Below are 23,816 nucleotides of genomic sequence, written 5' to 3' on the forward strand. Positions count from 1 at the left end.
AAATGAGCGTTCAGTGCAACAACTTATTAGTTAGGTGTAATTTAGTATAAGAACTTTATAAGTGATCGTATAAATGCAACAATTTGTAAGGTAGGTGCGATTTTGATACAATAAATTAATAAGCTATGCGACAACTTAATTATTTGGAGCATTTTTATATAAATTCTATTAAGTACTTATTTTGACAATATACTAACCCAGATTTGTATAAGTATATTTATATTTTCATCCTAATAACTAATAACTGAAAGTCAATTGAAATGGATGTAGAAATTATTATATTTCGGTTGATATTTGAGAAGGTAAAGAAAAAAAATTCTTAAAGGTAATTGGATGTAAATTGTACTACTATGTGCAGTATAATTCTTAAGATTAAATTCAATATTATAAGGTAATATCCGTATGATTATTATGTAATAACATATTGACATCGTGATAAAAACTCATCTAGTATATGCTTAGCCAAGTTGATGTACCAAAATACTAAATTATTAAGTTCTTGTATTAGAACGCACCTATTTATCAAGTTATTGCACTCAAACGTTCAATTCTCAAGTTCTTGCACTATATCGCACCTACTTGCCAAATTGTTGTACCGTGTGTGTAATTTACTCTTTTCCAAATGTATCTATACATCTCACCGTCCAGATATAATTTTAGAAAATACATTGAAATACTTATATTTTGGAACGGAGAGATTAGTTCTCGGTGATAGTTCTCAAGTTCCATCACAGATGTCCCTTGTTGCTATTTCTAATTGTTAGGTCAATTAATGCTCGGTACATAATTGCAAGTGAAAATGCTTAGCACATTATCGCAGATGAAAATGTGTAGTACACATGTCGCAAGAAAAAAAAAATGCTTAGTACATATTCAGAGAAAAGGCAGGTTTGTTTATTCCATTCGTAGGTCACATTGAAGAGAAAGAAACACTCAACTGTTTTTTATCCTTTACAAGTAGAGATCAGATTTCTATGGTCATAGATGCTGTATAGGATCTGCAATTGGGCATATTAGATTTGTGTTAGAGCAAATTTTACCAGGATTCTTCCAAACTTCTTTAGAGAGTAGTTTATTTCGGTTAGGGAGCTTGCTATTCATCAATCAACTAAAAGGTAAAAAATTAATCACATTTTTGAGCCAGGATTGCTCTACTATTCGCGCTGTCATTTATATACCTAACCCACTCCACCCCCTCCCTCCCCTCTCACCTCCTCTGTTGGACCGCAAATTACTCTATATACCTAACCAACTCCTCCCCCTTCCTCCCCTCTCACCCCTCCATCTAACCGCAAGATTGCTCTAAGATTCGTGCATTCATTTACATATATATACCTAACCCACTCCTCCCCATCTCATCCCCTCCATCCGATCGCAGGATTGCTTTAAGATTCGTGCATTCATTTATATATATATATATATATATATATATATATATATATATATATATATATATATATATATATATATATATATATATATATATATATATATATATATATATATATATATATATATACCTAACCCACTCCTCCCCATCCCTCCCCTCTCCCCCCCCTCCGCCTGCCCGCCGCCACCCCTTCCTCCCAACATATTGCGTCGTTTCCCTTCGCCTCGACGATTCTGCACCAGTGTGGCTACCCGGCCAAATCCTCTCCCCTCTCCCCTCTCCCTTCCCCCTCCCCCTCCCCTTGCCTCCTCTCCTCCCCGAACGCCATCACGCAGCCGTCTCCAAGTTTAGTGTTGTTCCCCCACCCCGCCTCCAATCTTTTCTTTCCGGTGGCTCCGGTGGCTAGATCCGCTAACGCGACCCCACTTGTCGCCCTCCTGCATCCTCACGGCTCCGGCGTTGCCACCAGTGTGCCCACCCGCCACCCGTCTTCCACCTTCTTGGTCATTCCTCAGAAGCTATCTTTGCTATCTCTAATCCCGAAACCCTTATCTGAAGGAATCTGGCCGAAATTCGGGTGTCGTCTGCGTGGAGGCTTGAAGAGGATGTCGCCGCCACGTCGCCGGTGAGCCCTCCCCCTCCTCACACTCAGGTAGATGTGGACTATGATGGATGAGCCGTTCGATCTTCATCCAACACCATTTAGCATTGGGGTGAAATTTAGGGAAGTTTAAATTGAGTGCTGAATTGTGGAGGGGTTACCATAAGTGTCTAACAAAATCACTGCCCCCCCCCCCCCCCCCCCCCCCCCCCTCCGGGAATCCTAATCCTTGAAGAGGTCGATTGTTGTTTTGGATATCGTGGCAGCGTAAAATTTGATGATGGGTAAATAAGTAGGGCCGGCGCTGGGGCAGGGTAGGCAGTGTTGCCGCCCTGAGCCCCAGGCATCAGGGGGCCCTACGGCCATGTACAGCTACGTGCATACACAGTTCACTTTGTGCTACTGCCTTAGTTAATCTCTTTTAAAACCAGATAAAACTTTGACGTTTCTATTATATTATGTTCTAAAAATTTCAATTAGGAGAGTAATTACTAATTAGTGTCTTAGTATATATGTAGCACCATCTTCCTGGTTGATTCATTCATCTCATGGCACTGCACTAATTTTCTGCATATGGCTTGATTTTTAATTTTTTTTAGCCATACTAGATGAAGTTTGGTTTTCATAAATTCCTATTTAAAACAATAGTTTATTGTTAATGATGCGTTAAAGCTAAACATTTCTTCCTATTCAAAGTAAAAACTTAGTGCCCATAGATATTACACATGCGGGGTGGAATTTAAACAAGAATTTAGTAAGGCTATGAATATTCCGTTGATCTCGGTCACTTGAGCGTACGTGAACTTATGGGATGCGTGTGTAGTAATATGTGCATATGTGTCTCCCACATAATAAAAAAAATTATTTTTTCCCTTGTACATCTGTATATACACACTAATATTGTAGGGCCTCTATATTTTTTCTCGCCCTGGGCCTCCAAAGTTTTAGGACCGGCCCTGTAAATAAGCTATTACTTTCCGAAAAGAAATCTAACTCGCGATGTCTACCTGCAGCGCTCGTAATTCCGGCGACGGCGGTGAGGGCGTCGACCGCATCAGCCACCTCCCGGAGGAGCTCATCCAGAACATCCTCGTCCGCCTCCCGTCCGTCGACGCGGCGGCGCGCACCAGCGTCCTCTCCCGGCGATGGCGCCGAGTCTGGACCCGCCTCCCGTCCCTCTCCTTCCAGTGTGATTCCGAGAAGCCGGGCGCCATCGACGCCGCGCTCGCCGCCTACTCCGCGCCGGCGCTGAACCGCCTCGCCCTCTCCGCGGCCCACGCCCTCGAGGCCGCCACCGTCGCGCCGTGGCTGGAGTTCGCGTCGCGGCGCGTCGCCGGCAACCTCACGCTCAACTTCTCGGTGGCCGGCGGCCTCGAGCTGCCCGCCTGCGAGCGGGCGACGAGCATCAACCTCCACGTCGGGCACCTCCGCCTCCCGCCGGCCGGCTCGTTCGCGGCGCTGGCCTCCCTGGCCATCGTCGGCGCCCGCATGCAGGGCGGCGACTTCGAGGCCGTGTGCTCGCCGCGGTGCCCTCGCCTCCGGCGGCTCGCCGTGCGCAGCGTCACGCTCGTCGGAGGCGCCGCCGACGTCTCCGTGCGCTCCGGCTCGCTGGAGTGGCTGGTCTTCATGGCGCAGGGCGTCGGCCGGCTGGAGGTCGCCGCCCCGAGGCTCCGGTACTTCCGGGCAGAAGCCAAGGCCGCCGCCGGCGACGTCTCGGATGTCAGCGTCGCCTCCCCGGTGCTCGAGGACGTCGCTTGGTACGGGGAGTTCGACCCGCGCCGCCACCGGTTCGCAGAGGCCGGCCACCGCCTGCGGAAGCTGATGGTCATGGACATGCCGACGGTGGCGCTGATGCGGCGCTTCTACATCGTCGACGAGCTCGTGCTTAGCTTCGGAATTTCACCGGTGAGTCCCTTGGTTACTTAGCTCTTTCTCTCTTTTTTTTTTCGAATATATAAAAGGATTGTACATCACTATATTAGAAAAAATAAGAGTTTGTTTACACAACACAATCAGTTGGACCGACTTATGCCAAGGGAATAGAGAAAAAAAAAACAAACAACAAAAGAAAGCAGGAAAAGGAAGAGACTACTACGACGGCTAAATGCAACTCTAATCAGCGGGAAGAGGGCAGAGCCACACTTAGCTCTTTCTCCACCTTTGCTATTATCAGGTGACTGAAATTGGAGAAAATTTCAATCTCCTAGAGCCTTGGACATTATTGTATCAAGATGCAACTGGCAGGGAATAGCATTCCACCTTTAGTCAAAATTTTAGAACTTAATACGAACCACCTCTCAAATTCTTGGATTGGCTTTATGAAATTCATGCGTATCGGTTTGTCTCGGATGGTCTTTTTTTTATCATTGTTATAATAAATCATTAGGCTTTCATAGGTTTCTTTGATGATTTGTCATACTCAGTGAAAGCATACACTAAACCTTATGTAAATTGATGATTAAATTTTGTCGGTGATATATAAACTTGTTAGATGGGTGCAATTTAGTAAAAAACTAGTCTAGTACATGCAAACTAGTCCAAAAAAAATATATTGTGACTAATTATGTTGAGTTAGTCTGATTATAAAATGTCATGCACACATATGAGGGCATGTGATACGTCGTACGTGTATTTAACATTTATATATGTTTAGTTTGTTCTTCTATTATTTTGTATCCATTGCATACTTCCTTCAAATACATTTTTAATATGTATAATTAACATGACTTATTATATGTTTGATTGAACATATGCTTATTATGATAACATCATCTTGACATGCAAGCCTACATCAGAATCAATTGTGAGATTAGTTAGATATGTTTTGGCTTTGGTTTGCACACACTAGATAAGTTTATGCACCGAAATGAGCAATTTACAAGTTCATATACTAAATCGCACACACCTAGTAAGTTGGTATACCAACAGTGTAATTTACATGGTGCATTTTACTTGGTGCAAAGTGTAATTTCCTTGAGAATTAATGATCAAAGCTTCATTTTGGAAAATGTGTGTCCAAAACACTTTTTAATAACTAGGAGGATATGTATTATCTCTCACTTTTTAACGACCGTAGGGAAATCTCTCATTACTTATGTACCATACACAAAACATGCATATCTTAATCATATATGTGTGTGCTGTTGGTAGGGGATCAGAGGGTACAAGACGTTTCTGAATGCTACGAGCATGATTGCAAAGTGTGAGGTTTTGGAGGTGCAGGTGACGACGAGACGGCACGCCTTTTCATCAGCAGTGTTGCATCTCCTCAGGAAATCAGTTGGTGTTGCGAAGCTTCTGATTCGTCTGCCTCGGATGGTAAGCTCAATTACCTCTTTTAACTAAGGAGAATATACAATCAAAATTTGTGTCAGGAACACACATATATGTCCTGGAAATTGAACTAAGACAAAGTTCCTTAATTATGCATGCAAGTTAGTATACCAATTGAAACAATGTCATAACCGTTTCTTGGTTGCAAGCTTGTGATTTTCGTTTGTACAAAGATTGTACCTTCATGTACATTACAAGTTTATCTCCTAGTGTAATTTCAGAGAGTTATGAACTGAAATTGTAAAATTAACATAAAATAGCTTCTCTCTCTGAAAATGTACTTCACACTATTTTTTCAGGGGAACAAAAGCTGCACGGAGGGCTGTCCTTGCTCTCTGACGGATAGCTGCAACACTGAAAAGATTCAGTTAGATTCGCTGAAAGAGGTAGAAATATTGGAGTTCCAGGGAGAATTTAATCAGATGAAATTTATCAACCTTCTGCTCGATTGCCATGCGCCAATCCTTAAGAAGGTATATGTCAGAATCCCAAAGGATGTGAAGTCCATCAGCAATACGAAGAGCAAGAAAATTCGCAGCATTGTTGATGGTCATCCGGAGATTGATGTTGAATTCAAGTTATGGTCGTGAGGGAGCTTGGCCGATCATTGCATCCTCTGCCCTCGGAAGAAAGTGGTAAAAACACAAATTGTTTGATTAGGTAGTGGCAACAGAAACGGTGGGACAGTAATTTAGGCCCCATTTTAGAATATATATATGGGATAACTTTGTTATTCCTGTGGGAAGTGAAACATCCCTTGCACCTCTACCTTTCTGAAATTACTGCAAAAATTATTGCTTCTCTGATGAGTGATGACTCCTAGCTATGGAAATTATGTAATACCGACTGTAGCTTTATATCGCATCGTTCTTTTTTCATCGGACTGATGGGATTCATTTACTTTTAGCGATGTATTCCCTCCATCCCAAAATATGAGAAATTTAGCTATTATCTCCTGAGTGGTTAACAAAAGTACTACAATTGAATAAGCGGTGGTTGGGGATTGCGAGTGGCTGAGGTAAGATCATGTGGTTGGTGCTCTGAAAGTTCTCATGCTTGGAGACAGATTTCAAATGTTAAGAATCTTTGAGACGAATTTTAAATGTTAAGATACCTTGTATATTTTGGGACGGGGAATCACCCTTTCCATGTGTGTTGAATGATAGTTTCTCTTTGAGTAAAAAAAAAAAAGAAACCTGCAAGCATGCAAAGGAAATCTTCTAGTGAACTCTAACTTAATCTCAAACATAGGAAAAAAAAAATCTACTTTCTCCGTTTCATATTATAAGACTTTCTAGCATTGTCCACATTCATATATATGTTAATGAATCTAGACATATATATGTGTTTAGATTCATTAATATCTATATTAATATGGGTAATGCTAGAAAGTCTTATAATATAAAACGGAGGAAGTACATGATGGCTTCCCATCCGAGGTGCGGGATGGTTAATGTGAGCGGCCTCTTATCTCCTTTTTTTGCTCCCCCTCGCCTCCTCCTACCCTCCTCACTCATTTTCTCACCAGTGAAGCCCCCCCCTTCTTTGTGCGCGTTTCTCCTTCGTGGTCGACCAGCTCAATACCCTTGACCGTGCCGCTCCTTGTGATGGACAGCAATTTTTTTAAAAAAAACATCTCAACTGAAAAACTTATAATTTCTGCTAAAAATATAGGGACTTTTTTTTTTATTTGGGGTCACTTTTTTCATATATGATTGCTACATCTTTATGTATAGTGTATCAGAAAAATAACTGCACAAGCTTTGAATTTTTTTTAGATAATGGATTTAAATAAAACCCGGCCTCTACATCCAAGGGATATACACAACCAACAAGCTTTGAAATCTACATTATGATGAGTTTGAATTCCTTCGGACGTGTCAATTGGACAAATACGCCCATAGTAACTCGTATGGATATCTCGGCTCCGAAAACTTGCACTTCTCCCCGTCAATCCTCCAGGACCCAAACAACTCACTTTTCGCCCATGAACCGTTTGTGTCAATGGATTGGTTTGATCAAAAACTTGAGATAAGGGATATGTACCAAAGAAGGTCTCGTAAGTAGTTATTAATAAAATCAAGGTTGAAATTTACAATGTAAGTTTTACTCCCTCCATCAACAAAAGTTACACATATTACTTTTGACACCAAGACCAAGGAGAAATTAAATCACCTTAGATGTTACAAAATCAAGTAGTGAATACAAGCATGCAACCAATAAGTATTTAGAGGACTCCTTGGGATCTAATAAAACATTTAATTTATCTCTTCATTTAAGTCTTGAATGTATAAAGACTACAAATAGAAACAACTTATTTGGAAAAACTCAAATGTGAAATAGGTGTAACTTTTGTGGATAGAGGAAGTATAATTTACCGTGACACCACAGTTTTACTCATCAATTGGTACACTACAAGAATCATGTTAATCCGTGATGGAAAATATCCGTCACGGATCACTAGAAAACCATCACCAAACAGCATCTGTGATGGTTTAACAAATCATCACGGATTGAGCGTCATGGATAGGGGTGGAAACGAGCCGAGCCAAGCCTGGCTCGGCTCGGCTTATAGTGGCTCGCAACAAACTAGGCTTGGCTTGGCTCGGCTCAGATAGAGAAACAAACTAAAACTTGAGCTCGGGTCGGCTCGTTTCCTGGCTCGAGCCAGCTCGAGCTGGCTTGCAAGTCTTCCTGTTGAAATACCTCTTAATATATATTTTGTAATTATTAAAAGAAGCATGAACAAATCATCAACATGTAAAATCTAAATAAGTTTATATATTCAATTCTTCAAAATTTTAATGATAAATTTCAAGTTGACAAATAATAACGCTATAAAAAGTGAAATAATCGATATAAACACATGGTGGCCTAGGCTTGCGAGCTAAAACAAGTAGCTCGCAAGTCATCTCGGCTCAGCTCATTTCAGCAACAAGCTGAAAAGGAGGTTTGGGCTTGGCTCGTTTGGCTTACGAGCCGAGCCGAGCCAACCAAGCTCGAGCCAAGCCTGAGCTGAGCTCACGAGCCCGAGCTTTTTTTCCACCCCTAGTCATGGATTGACCTGCATGATGGTTTGTCGAAAACCATCACAGAGTACCAGAATCGGTGATGGTTTTAAACCATCACGATATTGCCCGAGGCCTAGTTAGTCCAGCCCAAGCCCTTTTCCTGTGACGAAAAATAACCGACACGGATGAATTGCCACATCATCATAGATGCTTACATGGTTGCTTACATGGATGATGACATGGACACTACCTCAGCCCATTTGTTAACAGGCCAGAATCAAAGATGGGCCAATTTTGGCCCAATTTCAGCCATTTTCGCAGCAATTTTCCAGCCATTTTTGCAAGCCCATTTCAGCATATTGCAGCCCAAATTCGCCACTAATTTTTAGCCCACTCTTCAGCCTACTACTGCAGCACATATAGCCCATATATACAGCCCATTGTCAAACATTCAGCGGCCCACATACACAGCCCACAAGTAATTAATGTAGCAGCACATTAAATAAAAAAAAAATCATACTAACAGGTATAGTTGGCCAAATGGGCTGCCCAGCACGGTACAACCTAGGCCTGGCCGTGCCTATGCCAAGGTTAGTCGGGCCGGCCCGGCCCGGCCGACACGCCGAGCCGTGCCGTGCCAGCCCACGGGTTGCATACACGGCCCAGGCACTGCCCAACACGACTAGGGTCATGCCGGACCGGCCCGAAGACACGACAACCCGTCGTTCTTCTCCATATAATAAGTCTATTTTTCATCCCTCAACTCTGTGGGCTGTGTTCATTTGACTGGAAAATAAGTCTATTTTGTATTACTCTTCTCTTTGGATCTTGCCTTATATGGTTATTTAAGTCTATTTAGCGTCCCTATATATTTTTCTTCGATCCTGCCGTGTCGGGCCGGCCCACCGTGCCAAGAGTACAGCCCAAGCACAACCCGGCTATCGGGCCGTGCCGTGCTTGAGCCGGGCCACGGTCCTCGGGCCATATGGCCATCTATACTAACAGGACCTAAAAGACTCCTTATATCGCAGACTCCGATCGAATTACTCCATATCTCTCTCTTTTCGAACTAGGGATGGTGCACCCCGATGACGGCCGCCGATCGGAGATCGTCATGGACGCCGCCGGCCGGAGTTGCGAGGTGGACGAGGAGGACTACATCAGCGGCCTCCCCGACGACCTCCTGCACAACATCCTCCTCCGCCTCCGCTCCACCGCCGCCGCCGCCCGCACCAGCGTCCTGTCCCGACGCTGGCTCCGCGTCTGGGCCCATCTACCCGACCTCGAACTCGGAAACTTCCGTGCGCCGGCGGCGGCGGTGGACTCGGTCCTCGACTCCATCGACGCCGCCATGGCCGCCAGCCAAGCCCCGGCCATCGACAGCCTCTGCATCACCGTGGAAAAGGAGAACCGAACCCGACAACTCCCCCTCGCCGCCATCCCCGCCCACCGCGTGATCGCGTGGCTACGCTTCGCCTCGCGGCGGCGCGTGCGCCGGCTCAACCTCTCGTTGCCAGCCGACGACGACATGGCGGCGCGCGCGCCCAGGAGGAGAGTGGGAGGGGAGGAGAAGACGATGGAGGCGCTGCCGATCGATCTGCTCGCCATGGAGAGAGCTACAAGCATCGTGCTCGACCTCGGACACAGGTTCCGCCTCCGGCTGATGATGATCCCGCCGCCGGTGGCCGGCGGCAGCGGCGCGTTCACGAAGCTCACCGCCCTGACCATAATCGCCGCCGCCGTGGAAAGCCGCGAGCTGGAAGCCCTCGTGTCCTCGCATTGCCCTCGCCTCGAGAGACTCTCCATCATCGGCGTAAAGCTGCTCGGCGGCGGCGGCGCCGCCTCCAGCTTCTCCATACGCTCCGACTCGCTCACCTCGCTGTACATCCACCTCCGGGACTCCGGCCTGGAGGAGGTCGTGGCCCCGAGGTTGGAGAAGCTGCACGCGTCAGGCGACACCGGGTTCCACGTCGCTGCCCCCATGCTGGCCGAGGTCTCTTGGCAAGACGTCCATCGTGCCTACCTCAGCAATGGCGTCCGCCGCCGCCCGCTCAAGATCGCCGGCGCCGCGCGTAGTCTGCGGCGGCTATGCATCACGTCACCCTGTTCGGTCGGGTATCTGCTGCAGAGATTCGACGCCGTCGACTGGCTGGATCTGACACTCGCGGTTCCTCAGGTGAGTCTGGAATCTGCATGCGGCATGCCGTTCTGGATTTAGACATGTTAAACTTGCTCGATTCATAAATATTTCACCTTTACGCCAATTTTTGTTTTAACCATCTTAATAATTTTTTTTTCACTAGTTGTATCTTTCTCAAATATCTCTTACTGCACCTTTTCATCATGTAATAGTCATAGGTGGTGTTTGAAACTCATGTAAATCAAGATAAAGATGAAGATTAAGTGTTTTACGTAAAAATAAGGTGGTATATTAACGTACGATTAATTATTACAAACTTGAAAAATAGATTTATCTGATATTTTAGAGCAATTAACAATTTGAAAAGTGTGCCACGAATATCAAAAGTGTCATCCAACTTTTGTTGGAGATTCGAACGCGCGCATAGTACAATATTTACTATTTTGCACCGTAGCTAGGTGTAGTATAGTATGCCCACCAATTACGTTTTTTATAAACTAAGTATTTTAAAAGTTATTGTAGTATAGTATGCCCACCAATTGCTGTTTTTTATAAACTAAGTATTTTAAAAGTTATTAATAGTGAAAGTTCTAAAATTTTAACCAAGTTACGTCAAATACTTGAGACCAACCGGAACGGGTATAAGTAAGGCATACTTTCCAAGTTGTCTATATATGTCGTATATACAATTCTTGAACCAGTATATGTTTGTGGCAGGGAGTGGAGGCATACAGGACATTCATGGATGATATGGACAACCTTCCCAAGTGTGAGACCTTGGTGGTAGCTCTAATAGCGCAGTTCCATGGCTTTGTGCCAAGCATGCTACATCTCCTGAGAAGATGCAGCCATGTAAAGAAACTTGTGGTAATGATTATTGAACACAGAGACCCACCTCCATTATCACCATCCAGTTTCTGCTCGACAGCATGCCCCTGTCGCTCGCCAGATATCTACAAGACCGACGGCATTGCTCTCGACTGCCTTGAAGAAGTAGAGATCCGTCCCATAGGATCAGCTCCTGTGGGAGTAGTTGCAGAATTTGTGGATCAGATATTCAGACTGGATGCAGCCATGCTCAAGAAGGTGGTCTATCAGCAGTCACCATTTAGACCAGACCAGGAGGGCTACGAGAAGGTCCGCAGCATGTATCTTTCAAATCCCAGAATCGAGTTCAGGCAATTGGCCTCTACTACACAAAGCAAGGATGTGACAGTCTTGTGTTCAGTAAATCAGTCGTAGCTTTGCAATCAATTTCTTTCAGAGATATATTTTTTTTCTCGTGTAGCCGACCTACGATAATTTTGGTATAGATATATATTGTGAGAGATTATGTTGTGAATTTGGGGGAGCAATTCTTTTTTGTGTTCACGGAAAAAAAATGCATCATTTGATATGCTGGTGATAATACAATGTGATTAATTTACATCTACTCCACATTCCACAAGTTTTGACGATTGGTGTCACCGGCCTTTTGTTGGAAATTAAATCATTATTCAATACTCCATCCGTCCCACGGACTCTGGCTACACTTCACCTCGCAGCGGGAGAAACAGCCAAGGATCTTCCGGCTAACTTCATAAGGTGGTGGACTAGACGATCTGAGTTTGAAGTCTCATCTGTTCTACTTATTTGATATTATGTCATACTCTAATATTCGCATCTTCGCCTTGCAGCGGCACGTGCGTCGGCTAAACCTCTCGTTGCCAGCCGACGACACGGCGCGCGCGCCCAGAAGAAGAGTGGGAAGAGAAGATGGAGGCGCTGCCGATCGATCTGCTCACCTTGGCGAGAGCTACAAGCATAGTGCTCAACCTCGGACATTTTTGAACATTATTAATTTGCTTTCTTAGTTTCTTGTAACATATTTTGGTGTGCAATTAATTCTTTTGCGTGTTCCGGAAAAAATGCATCATATATACAGTAGCCTGAACTTTGCTGATGCTGTAATGTAATGTGATTTAATTTACATTTTTACTCCACAAAGTTCGGTACAGTGCACTGGTCACCGGCCTTCGACGATGGTGACGGTGACGTCGTTGACGGTGCAGGTGGACGACCACTCGCCGTCGGTCGAGCCGCCGCCGCCGCCGCGGTCGCTGCAGAAGCCCGGGTGCCTCGGCTGCGGCACCACCGCGCTGAGGTTGCCCAGCATCATGAACACCGCCGCCATGTGCGGCCGGTCCTCCGGCCGCTCCTGCACGCACAGGAGCCCCACCTGCACGCACCGCAGCACCTCCGACCTGCTGTACCCGCCGCCGCCGCCGCCGGCCACCGCCTCGTCGAGCAGCGCCAGCGCGTTGCCCTCCCTCCACAGCCTCCACGCCTGCATCCGCGCACGCACGCACGTTTCGATTAGTTCTCGAGCAAATTTTCAGCGAACTTTTTCGAATTCTTGATCGCTGCTTACGTGGCTGAGCAGGCTCGTCTGCTCGCCGCTGCTGTACATCCCGCGGTTCTTCCGGCCGCTGACGAGCTCCAGCACCAGCACGCCGAAGCTGAACACGTCGGACTTCACCGAGAACACGCCGTCCATCGCGTACTCCGGCGACATGTACCCACTGCCGATTCGCCGTTGTTACCATCACAGCTCAGAATTTAGCAGCTATGTATTAGAGTATATCTGAAGATCATCAGAGTCAGTGTCGTGCTCACTATGTCCCGACGACTTTTCTGGTGTGCGAGTCGGTGTCGTCGCCGAAGATCCTCGCGACGCCGAAGTCGGAGATCTTGGGGTTCATGTCTCCGTCGAGCAGGATGTTGCCGGCCTTGAGATCCCTGTGGATGATCTTGAACCGGGAGTCCTGGTGCAGATACAGGAGGCCCCGTGCGATGCCGAGTATGATGTTGAATCGCTTCGACCAGTTCAGCTGAGCTGATCGAGCCTTGTCTGCACAAAATCACACCCATCAAATTTCATCTGCAATGAATCAATATGGCGCCAAAAATGTTCAGGCAATTATCTGGGTGTTCAGTACCGAAGATGAAGTTGTCGAGGCTCTTGTTCTCCATGTACTCGTACACCAGCATCCTCTCCTCGCCATGGATGCAGCAGCCGAGAAGCCTGACAAGGTTCACATGCTGGAGCCTCGCGATGAGCATGACCTCGTTCTTGAACTCGTCCAGCCCCTGCGTCGAGAATTTCGACAGCCTCTTCACTGCCACTGTCTGCCCTCCATCCAATTCTCCCTGATGAATTTCGCGTCATGCAAATTGTTCTCAAATTTTCAATCAAAATCACCAATGTGTGTGATATCAGAAATGTATCTGCCTTGATTTTTTATGTTTTTTTTTTACCTTGTAGACAGGACCAAAACCACCTTCACCGAGCTTAGCCAAGTTCGCGAAATTGTCAGTGGAGAAGGCTATCGTGTTGAAGTCAAAGAGAGTGACATTCAATTCGTTGCTGTGCCTGGTTTCATCCTCCATTTTCCTGTCTTGGACTTGATTCAGAGGGATACTTGAGTCAAATGAGGTGAACCTTTGAGGACTCTGAAATCTCACTGGATTTGCAACTGTAGTTAGTATTCAGGTTAGCACATGGATTAACTGAAAAATGCTCATTTTTCTCCTGTCAGACAGACAGAAGAAGGAAGACTTGGGAGTTGGAAGAACCTTTGTTTCTGAATAACTTGTCCCAGACGAAGAATGCAGCCAACGCCAGAAGAACAACACCAGATAGGCTTAGGACAACAGCGAGCACTGTGTTTTTCCTGCTGGAATCATCCCCATTGGTTGCTGTCAGAGTCATCTTGGAGGTGTCAGCAAGTCAAATTAGATGTACTAGAAGATATTTTAAAAAATTAGTTGTGCTTGACTGATAGGTGAAGTTTGTACTACAGAAACAGCTAGTAGAAGATTGACTGAAGATTTTGCTTTGAAACCAAGTAACCCCTCGATTTAGTAGTTCCCTTTTCTTTAATGATTATCGACGATTTTTTAGTACTGACAATGTTTTTTTCAAATTTCAGGTACACCACTGAAAGGTTCGTGCTGCCAAACGTGATTTCCAACACCAAAAATAATGGAAGTGATAATCCATGTAAAATTAAGAAGAAGATCCAAAATAAATATGACAACTAGCAATCTTAGGTGCTTGTCCACGAAAGCAACAAGTGAAAACCAAAAGTCTGCATGTCTTGGATTTAGGTACAGGACAGTCGCTTCAGGCCAAATTAAAGAACCATTTCTGATCAGCGCATTGTGACCACACAGGACATCAGATAGAACAATAAGACTGATTTTCTCTATAGAAAGACTTCAATTCATTCTTGAGACGAATCCAAGCAATTCATTCAGTCTCTACTAGGACAAAACGGTTGAATTATACTAAGACTGCAGATTCTTTACAATATTGTTCTACATCAAATTAACATATATATACGCAAATTAAATCATGTAGGTATGACAGAACATATCTGATGTTTTCTTGAAACATTCTTTTTTAAGCGAATAATATCTGCTATACCTTAACTTTACTTATTATGGCCTATTTGGTTGCCACCATTTATCAACAAAAGCTACCAAACATGCTTAATATAAGGTAGGTGCTTAAAATCCTTGTCACACCATAGCAAGTCTAAAAATATCATTGCCAACACTTTTATGAGTAAACAAACACATGTGAGATAGTTTGTTAAAAGAAAATCTTATCATAATTGTGGTTGTAACCAAACAGATGACTAAGACCCTATTCTATTTGACACATCTATAGATCCTAGATCATGTTGGATTTTTAGGTTGTACAAGGGTTTAAATTTTTATATTTCTCTAATATAAGCAAAATAGTTTATTCAAATGTCATCAGTATAATCATAATTATGGATCCATGGATTTTGAGAACTAGTAATACCTAGCTTTAAGAAAATCGTATATATGAAGATGTTACATACGGTCTAAGTTGATCAAATTTGTCTAATAGTTCTATGACCACTAATGTACCTATCACTTTTTATATTAAAAAACATACTACATCCTCAAAAGTTATGTTGTAAGTGTAGTGAAATAATTACATAATACTACCACTTTTTTCAATGACACCATTGACTTTCAAACACATATTTTACTATCTATCTTATTTAAAAATTTATATAATTATTATTTATTTTTAAGTTCTTTTTTTAAAAATACTTTAACCATAATTTTTATTTTCTACATTCGTACAATTTTTTTAATAAGTCAAATGGTTAAAATGTGTTTAAAATTAATGACCTCGTCTATTAAAAACGAAGGAAAGTATATGGCATACGAACTAGAGAGGAGAGGAGAATCATACGCAAATCGGATGCGGCGAGACGCATGAACAGGTCCTCGCCGCCATAGGAGAACTTCCTGATGTCCACGAGCGGCGAGCTCCACATGATGCAGCCACTCCCGCCTCCCCTGACGTCGGACGCGGCGTACGCCACGCAGGAGCAGTTGGCCAGGCACCTCGCCCTGCACTGGTCGACGGCGATGGCCGCGTCCACCGTCGCGTTGGTGGTGTCGGGAAGCTTCACGCCGCGCAGCGGCAGGAACCCGTCGCCCGTGCAGTTGAGCCGCGTCCGCCGCGCGCACCCGGCGGAGCTGTCCCTGAGCTCCCAGTTCCTGGGCGACGCCGGCGCGAACCCGGCCGGGCAGCCGCACATCGACGCGGCGCCGACGTCGCAGACGCCGTAGGCGCCGCAGTGCGCGTACTGGTCGCACTGGTCCCGCGGCAGCGACCAGTAGAGGCTCCACCCGCCGGCCTGCGGCAGCCACACGTACCGCTGCGCGCTCGACTGGTTCAGCACGAACCTCGAGAGGACTCCGCCGCCGCCGCCGCCGCCGCCGCCGCCGTCGACGACGAAGGTGTAGTAGACGTCGGTGCGGTTGGCGACGAACTCGAAGCGGAAGCTGGTGTTGTTGGGCTCCATCTCCGGCTCGCCGCTGAACTGCAGCCCGTCCCACGGCCCGTTCCGGTACACCGGCGACGTGCCGTTGTACCAGATGAACCCCTCCGGCGCGCCGCGCGGGTCGATCTTGAACGTGTAGTCGCCCGGCGACGGGTCGCCGGCGCTCCTCCACGTCGTCAGGTAGCGGTCGAGCCCGGTGGTGAGGTCCCACCCAAACTTCATGCCGGGGAGCAGAGTGTCCGACGGGTAATCGAAGCTCTGCCAGATCACATCCCCGGCGCCACCGCCGCCGGCGAGCACGAAGTTGCCATTATCCAACAGCCTCGCCGCCACCGGATCACTCGCGGTTACGTTCGACGGCGCCGACGACCACACCACGCGCCCCGACCCATCGCCGAGCACCAGACGACCACCGCCGCCGCCGCCGCCGCCGTTGACGACGACAGCCAAGCTCCCGGCCGTGCCGCTCACCGGAGCATCCCGGTTGGCCACCCACACCACGGTCGGCGGATCGATGTCCCTGTACCATATTCCCAAGAACCTCGCCGCCGTCGTCGAGCCCGGCGGGGTGAAGAACCCGAGCTCGAAGACCCCACCGGCCGAGACAAGCTTCTGGCCATCGGCGAGAGATGAGTTGGCAAGAATGTTGTCACTCGCGGAGGCGGCAAGGGAGAAGAAGAAGAAAAGGAAGAGGGGAGCTAATGGCCGCATGGCGCTCGCCGCAGCCATGGCCATCGTGACCATGTGGCGCCCGAAAGCACCACGCACTCACACGGCTCCTACTAAGATGGGCGAGAAAAATTTTAAAACCGCACCTTGTTTTAGCTGGAATACTTGTGCAAATTGAACACTCGCCTACTCATCCAATGGAATGTTGCATTCGCCATTTTCGCTTTGTCGCGCGCGCATCCAGGAACTGTGGCTACTGAGCACGATGGTTCCAAAAACAGGTGGACCGGCAGATAACCGACCAGGAGCCAGCGACCGGCTAGGAGGCGGCTATTGGCTGGATGTACTACCTCCATTTCTTCAATTTTTAGACACCAGTATATGGCACATGCAATGGGATTTTAATTAAAAAAAGGGATTTGCTAAAAAACTTTCGCAAGTTTTTTTTCTGCCCCAAAACTTTCAGATTTGTGACTATCAAATGGTCTCAAGATTTGTACATGAAGAGAAAAAAATTGCTACAAAGAAATGTCATACGTAAGATTCCAGTGCTATCTAATCAAAGCATTGTTGAATACATGTTTTAATAAGTTATATTGTAGTTACGGTGTAGTTACAGTGTAACATCTGAAAAGTTTTTGACTCAAAAAGTTTGCGACAGTTTTTTAGATACTCCTGATAACGCGCCAGTATCCTATAGTACTATAACAAACCGGTATTATGAACCATCCTCCTACCAAGTCGTACTTGACTGTAATACCATCATACTGGTGTTGATTGACAAAATATTTTAACATCAAGTTTTCACAAAGATAAATATTTTACGGTGACTTTCCACGATGGATCGACTTGCGGTCTTGCATTGCTGCCTTTTTGGAAAGGAGATGGTGATTTACTGATTTTGATATCCTATGTTTAGATAGTACATGCAAATATTATCTAACAAAAAAGGAGTCGTTCTTATGGGGTAAGATTTGGCCCATGATGGCGACTTCCATGGCATTTTTCTCATGGAGAGGCAGCGTCTCCTTTTTTGACGCAACGGCGACTTATGATAAAAAAAAAATGTGTATTTTTCTAGTGTTGGAAGAGTCATTACGGCATCAGATGGAAGATCTTTGAGATGGTGGTAAACTAAACCTAAACCGGTATGACTTCTGACTTGGCACATGAACCTACCCCGGTAGCTCAGACTTCAGACTCTAGTAATCCAATGTGCTATATCTAGAACATGTTTATCTGCCTAATTTCTTACCAGTCATCAAAGTAGATAATAAGATTCCCCAGAATAGTTTTGATTATTTCGAAGGGTAGAGATATCTTTTGTCATGAATCCACAAAAAATAGAAAGTTCACCCTATATGCTTGTGGTGTACGACTTCATCTACAATTATACTCCCTCCGTCCCCTACTCTATATATATATATATATATATATATATATATATATATATATATATAAGAGAGAGATTTTGATATTTTGCTTGCACTGTTTGACCATTCATCTTATTAAAAAAATAGAATTATTATTTATTTTATTTATGACTTACTTTATTATCCAAAATACTTTAAGCACAACTTTTTATTTTTTATGTTTGCACAAATCTGTTGAATAAGACAAGTAGTCAAACAATGCAAGCAAAATATCAAAATCCCTTATATTAGGGGACGGAGGGAGTATATCAAGAAACATGCAACATTGCAACACACGAAATCAACCGATCGAATTGGACTAGAAAATTTTTCTTTTCAATAAAAAAACTGTCGCACCACACAGTGTAAGGCTTCATATATTGATATAGCATAAAAAAAACAATATTATAGTCCATGAAAGTTACGATCAGGAAAAAAAACACACCGCCATACGCAGAAAAGCTCATGCATACACTCACAAGGAAAGAACTAACACCAAGCCGGCTACCACTATGTGTGACCGGTTACTATCAACTCATCAATAGGGGCACAAATGCACCACCCTAGAAGGTCAGCCATAGACTACTAGTTAAACCCACAGAGAATGGTTGTTGAGGGAGAGGGTGAGAGAGATAAGATCAGATCTACTTGGCCTCGTGCAAACACTATGGTGACAACCAATAATGCCACGCAGATCATACTGATTTGAGGCGGGAAAGTTACAAATGGGATCTCCTAGATGACGCGTCTAAGGAGATTGTGCCGCACCGTGCATCCAAGAAATCATGGACAAAGATCTCGCTCGGAGGATCCCGCCAAAGACGAAGGAGGCATCTCGGGAATGCCCCCAAGAGGGATCACAGTGCCAAAAGGCATTGTCGTTGCTAGCTAGGAAGAACCACAAGGCTAGGCTTTTGAACTTCGCTATACACCACCATACCAGTGCACCTCCGCCAACTACCCCTGGTTACCTCAAGACGGTCCTCACTAGGGCCTTCCACTCCTACCACCATCATACCAGCGCCACTCCCGCCACCATTGTATCAACGCCCCTCTAGACACTGCGCCTCACTGTCACCCACAATCTAGGAGATGCCAGATCTAGACTTAGCTACTTCACTGTCGTAGGCCCCCAAACGAGGGCACCGCAACCGCCACCGAATTCATGAGCACCCGAATCACAACGTTGAGGGCGAGAGATGATGAAGAAGAAGAATCACAGCCATCGCCCTTCCTCGCAACTGTGCGGACCTCTAGCGGTGGTGAGATGCATGGGACGAGGTGGGAGGCATTGTAATGTGGGTGGCGAGTCCCACCCATGTTGTGTGAGATGGGTGACACAGGGATGGGTTTGTATTTAAGGATTGAATTTTACTCTGTGCTCGAAAAAAAGTTATTTTAAGTTTAGGGATTAGTTTGAATGAAAATAAGCTGATTATAACCTAGTCTTTCGGAGGTGCTCATAGGGATAGAGTATGTGTATTTATAGAGATGAGTGTGCACGCGTTATGAGCACTTGTATTTGTACTGTGTTTCTTAAAAAAAGAAAATAAGCTGATTATATATTTTTTTAAAGGGACCAGGCCAGAATATGTTTAGTACGCAATTTTAGAGGAGAAGCTAAATTAACAAAAAGCAGGTCTATTGGGATTTATTTTTTCGATATGAAATAAAACATCCGGATGGGTACAAAGGCCGCAACCCGCAGTAGGCTAACATGAAAATATTGGCCCAATTCCCAGCCCACGAGAGCGTGACGTGACGCCGCCGAGAGCGTCACCTTATCACCTCAGCCCAATCAAGCAGCCCACAGGATGGGTGAAAAGTATAAACTGGTAGAACAGTAGAAGCGACTCGCTGTAGACTGACTCGGCCTCCGAGTGGCAGAAAATTCAAACGAAATGACTGTTCTCTCTGATGATTCAACGTCAGCAAGGCTCAACGCGCAAGATGTCATTGGCGCCATCCACAAATTTTGATCGATCCACTACTAGGATGAAAAGCTTTGTGACTTGTGACAGGTCAGATGCTTTGCCACCACTTCATATTCTTGCAGACTCTTGGCACGATCCATCACATGCGTTAAAATTCGCAAGTGGAAGACCCCCGATCGAGTCACCGCCGCTTTGAATAATTACTAGTCGTCGCAGCATCCGAATCTGAATGCCACGGCCTACTCCAATTCTGAATGTTCCAATTGCTGTCCATGCAAATGCAAACTCCCTATAAAATGCCATGCACGCAAAGATGCCCGAAGCACCAAAGAGCCATAAAGCCACGTGTCTCTTCTACCTTAGCACACGTACATTTTGCCTTTCATCACAAGTGCACACGTACGCATGGCCACCACCCTCGCCTTCACCGTGAAGAGGTCGGCGCCGGAGCTCGTCGCGCCGTCGAGGGCGACGCCGCGGGAGCTCCGGCCGCTGTCCGACATCGACGACCAGGACGGCCTCCGGTTCTACCGGTCGGGCCTCCACTTCTTCCGGGGCCGCGGCGGCGGCGGCGCCGACCCCGCCGCGGTGGTCAGGAGAGGGCTCGCCGACGCGCTCGTGCACTACTACCCCGTCGCCGGAAGAATCCGTGAGGTGGAGGCGCCGGCGCGGAAGCTGGTGGTGGATTGCACCGGCGACGGCGTGGTGTTCGTCGAGGCGGACGCCGACGTCTCCCTCTCCGACTTCGGCGACGTGCTCTGCCCGCCGTTCCCGTGCTACCAGGAGCTCCTGTGCGAGCCCGACGGCAACTGCGCCGCCGTCGTCGGCCGCCCGCTCCTCTTCATTCAGGTGATCACTGATCATCTTGCACGTCAGCGCACGTGCACCATTTTTTTTTTGTCTTTCATAAGCATTCACGTTACAACTTACGATGTGTAGTAGGGTATGTTCACTCATTAATTGCATGTCATCTAAATATTTATCAAAAAATTTAAAAACCTTAATAACATAGATTAATATAAAATATATCACTCTACAAACATACATAACTAAATTCAACTTCTTCAAGTCGTAAAAAAACAAATTTAACTAAAAATATCGTGCATTCGCAGTTATATGGCCCTGTTCGACTGCCCTTATTTATACTATGTTGCAGCCTATACGCATAGTATTTTATATGTGCGGTTGCAAAGAGCAGCCGAACATGCCTATTTTTTGCTACAACTTTTTAAAGTTGAATTTAAACTTACATATTCGTGGAGTACTATATGTTATATATTAATCTATTTTATTATTTTTTTAAAAAAATTATGACTATTTAGGAGGATAGATGAAAACACTTTCCCCGACGTGTAAGCTAATATTGTGAACGTTGAAATGATAGGTGACGCGACTCAGGTGCGGTGGCTTCGTGTTCGGCCTGCAGATATGCCACAACATCGCCGACGCGGCTGGCACGGTGCAACTCCTGCGAGCGATCGGCGAGATGTCGCGGGGCATGCCCGCGCCGACCGTGCCGCCGGTGTGGGCGAGGGAGCTGCTCATGGCGCGGTCGCCACCGGTGGTCACGCACCGGCACCCGGAGTACGACGAGACGGCGGCCGGCGGCAACCACGACGTGCTTGCCCACCATGAGCCGCTCGTGCAGCGCGCGTTCTTCTTCGGGCCGAAGGAGATGTCCGCATTGCGAGAGCTCGCCGCCCCAGCCGGCGCCGCCGCCGGCAAGAGGATCTCCCGCTTCGACATGCTCGCCGCTTTCCTCTGGCAGCGCCGGGCGGCGGCGCTGGAGTACGACGACGACGACGAGGTGCGCGTCATGTTCGTGGTGAACGCGCGCGGGCGCAGCCCGCCGCTGCCCGCGGGGTTCTACGGCAACGCGTTCGCCTTCGCGGTGGCGGCGTGCACGGCGGGGCGCCTCCGTGACAGCCCGCTCGCCGACGTGGTGGGCATGGTCGCCGGCGCGAAGGCCAGGGCGACGTCGGAGGGGAACCTGCAGTCGGTGGCCGACCTGATGGCGCAGCGCGGGCGGCCGCGGTTCGGGCGCGCGGCGAGGGCGTACCTCGTGTCCGACGTGACGCGGGCCGGGTTCGAGGGCGTCGACTTCGGGTGGGGGGAGGGGGCGTACGGCGGGCCGGCGGCGGCGACGCTGGCGACGTTTCACTTGACGGTGAAGGATGCGAGCGGGGAGGAGGTGATCGCCGTGCCGATGTGCTTGCCGGCGCCGGCCATGGAAAGGCTCGAGTTGGACGTGCAGATGTCGTTGAATCATTGAACGATATATACATTCCTACATGTTCTATGTTGATTGTTAGATTCGGTACATCCGTACATGCTATACGTTCATATTGTTCATGTCACCATGTGCATGTTTTGTTATGTCCTACGTAACTCCTGCATATAATATAGGAGTTAAAACATGTAATAGTTAAATTTTAAGTTGCATGTTTGTGGACTAATATATCACATGTTAATACATCTTTTTATATATTTTTTATAAATACTTAAGTGATATCTATCTATCTATTATCTATCTTCTATTATATACTAAAAGTCCATTAAACTTCCTAGAAACGCTCTCAAGCCGCCACGTGGCGCTCCTACAAATGCTCTGTGGCACAATATAATTTCACCATCGATTTTCACTTAAATTGGTGGACCCATTATTTTATACAGTTAGATTAAATCTTTACATGCTGTTGATTTTCACTTAAATTGGTGGACCCATTATTTTATATCAATGAATTAGATCTAGCTTTGTCCCGTACGTATGTATGGTTTGCAGGAAGGATTAGTAACTATGGTTGTTAGAAGTTGAAATTAATTAGCTGACATATTGTGTTACTACTAATCATAGCTATATTTATTATATGCACGGCAATATATATATGGAAGCTAGGAGATTAACAAGAAGATTATACATAGCTAATTAAATTAGTTATTATACATGATTTGTGGAAGGAAGTTAACGATAATATAACATATACAGCTAATTAAATCACTTTAGATGGCTTTACCGTGATATTACGTAGCTAATTCGAACCAAGCAATCTCCAGTTAAATCGTCCAGCTTAAATCGGTGTATCTAAGATACTTTTTAAGTCATTATGATGACTTTAAAATTAAAAAAAGATTTTCTAAAAAAAATACATGATAATTGGTTTTTGACCTAAATGATTTAGAAAAAAATAGAAAAACAAAGTCCCCTCCACCTCACCCTCACCATTAGATACGCACAACACTTTTTGCCCCCTCCACTTCTCTCTATAGTTTTTAGTAGTTATGATAAGGAGAAACAACCATAGTTATTTTAAGCTACACATATCATATCTAATCTAACTTTTGCTCTATCATAATTAAACCAACAATTTAAGATTCAAAATAAATTAAAATCGATAATACATATTACCGTCCGAACAAAATCAATTGTCTTTAAAATATAACTTTTTACCATAT

At 45.8% G+C, this 23,816-nt stretch overlaps 4 protein-coding genes across 4 annotated transcripts; 3 read left to right on the forward strand and 1 right to left on the reverse strand.

Moving 5' to 3' along the window:
• Positions 1-2,990: 2,990 nt before the first annotated feature.
• Positions 2,991-5,914, forward strand: LOC127778927 (putative F-box/LRR-repeat protein At5g02930). The gene is made up of 3 exons (XM_052305573.1): positions 2,991-3,896; positions 5,142-5,309; positions 5,624-5,914. The coding sequence occupies exons 1-3, from the start codon at positions 2,991-2,993 to the stop codon at positions 5,912-5,914; spliced, it is 1,365 nt and encodes a 454-aa protein (XP_052161533.1).
• A 3,496-nt stretch (positions 5,915-9,410) lies between these two features.
• On the forward strand, positions 9,411-11,717 carry LOC127778279 (putative F-box/LRR-repeat protein At5g02700). Its single transcript, XM_052304859.1, has 3 exons — positions 9,411-9,832; positions 9,887-10,511; positions 11,193-11,717. Exons 1-3 carry the CDS (start codon positions 9,411-9,413, stop codon positions 11,715-11,717), a joined length of 1,572 nt encoding a protein of 523 aa, XP_052160819.1.
• A 652-nt stretch (positions 11,718-12,369) lies between these two features.
• Positions 12,370-17,259, reverse strand: LOC127780479 (receptor-like serine/threonine-protein kinase SD1-8). The gene is made up of 7 exons (XM_052307393.1): positions 15,751-17,259; positions 14,091-14,213; positions 13,773-13,990; positions 13,454-13,664; positions 13,131-13,365; positions 12,886-13,036; positions 12,370-12,801 (listed from the first exon to the last, which is right to left on the reverse strand). The coding sequence occupies exons 1-7, from the start codon at positions 17,090-17,092 to the stop codon at positions 12,481-12,483; spliced, it is 2,601 nt and encodes an 866-aa protein (XP_052163353.1). The 5' UTR covers positions 17,093-17,259; the 3' UTR covers positions 12,370-12,480.
• A 3,450-nt stretch (positions 17,260-20,709) lies between these two features.
• LOC127780481 (benzyl alcohol O-benzoyltransferase-like) lies at positions 20,710-22,861 on the forward strand. Its single transcript, XM_052307395.1, has 2 exons — positions 20,710-21,212; positions 21,748-22,861. The coding sequence occupies exons 1-2, from the start codon at positions 20,769-20,771 to the stop codon at positions 22,633-22,635; spliced, it is 1,332 nt and encodes a 443-aa protein (XP_052163355.1). The 5' UTR covers positions 20,710-20,768; the 3' UTR covers positions 22,636-22,861.
• The last annotated feature ends 955 nt before the right edge of the window (positions 22,862-23,816 follow it).

Source organism: Oryza glaberrima, chromosome 7 (assembly GCF_000147395.1).
Source record: "Oryza glaberrima chromosome 7, OglaRS2, whole genome shotgun sequence".
Taxonomy (NCBI): Eukaryota; Viridiplantae; Streptophyta; class Magnoliopsida; order Poales; family Poaceae; genus Oryza; species Oryza glaberrima.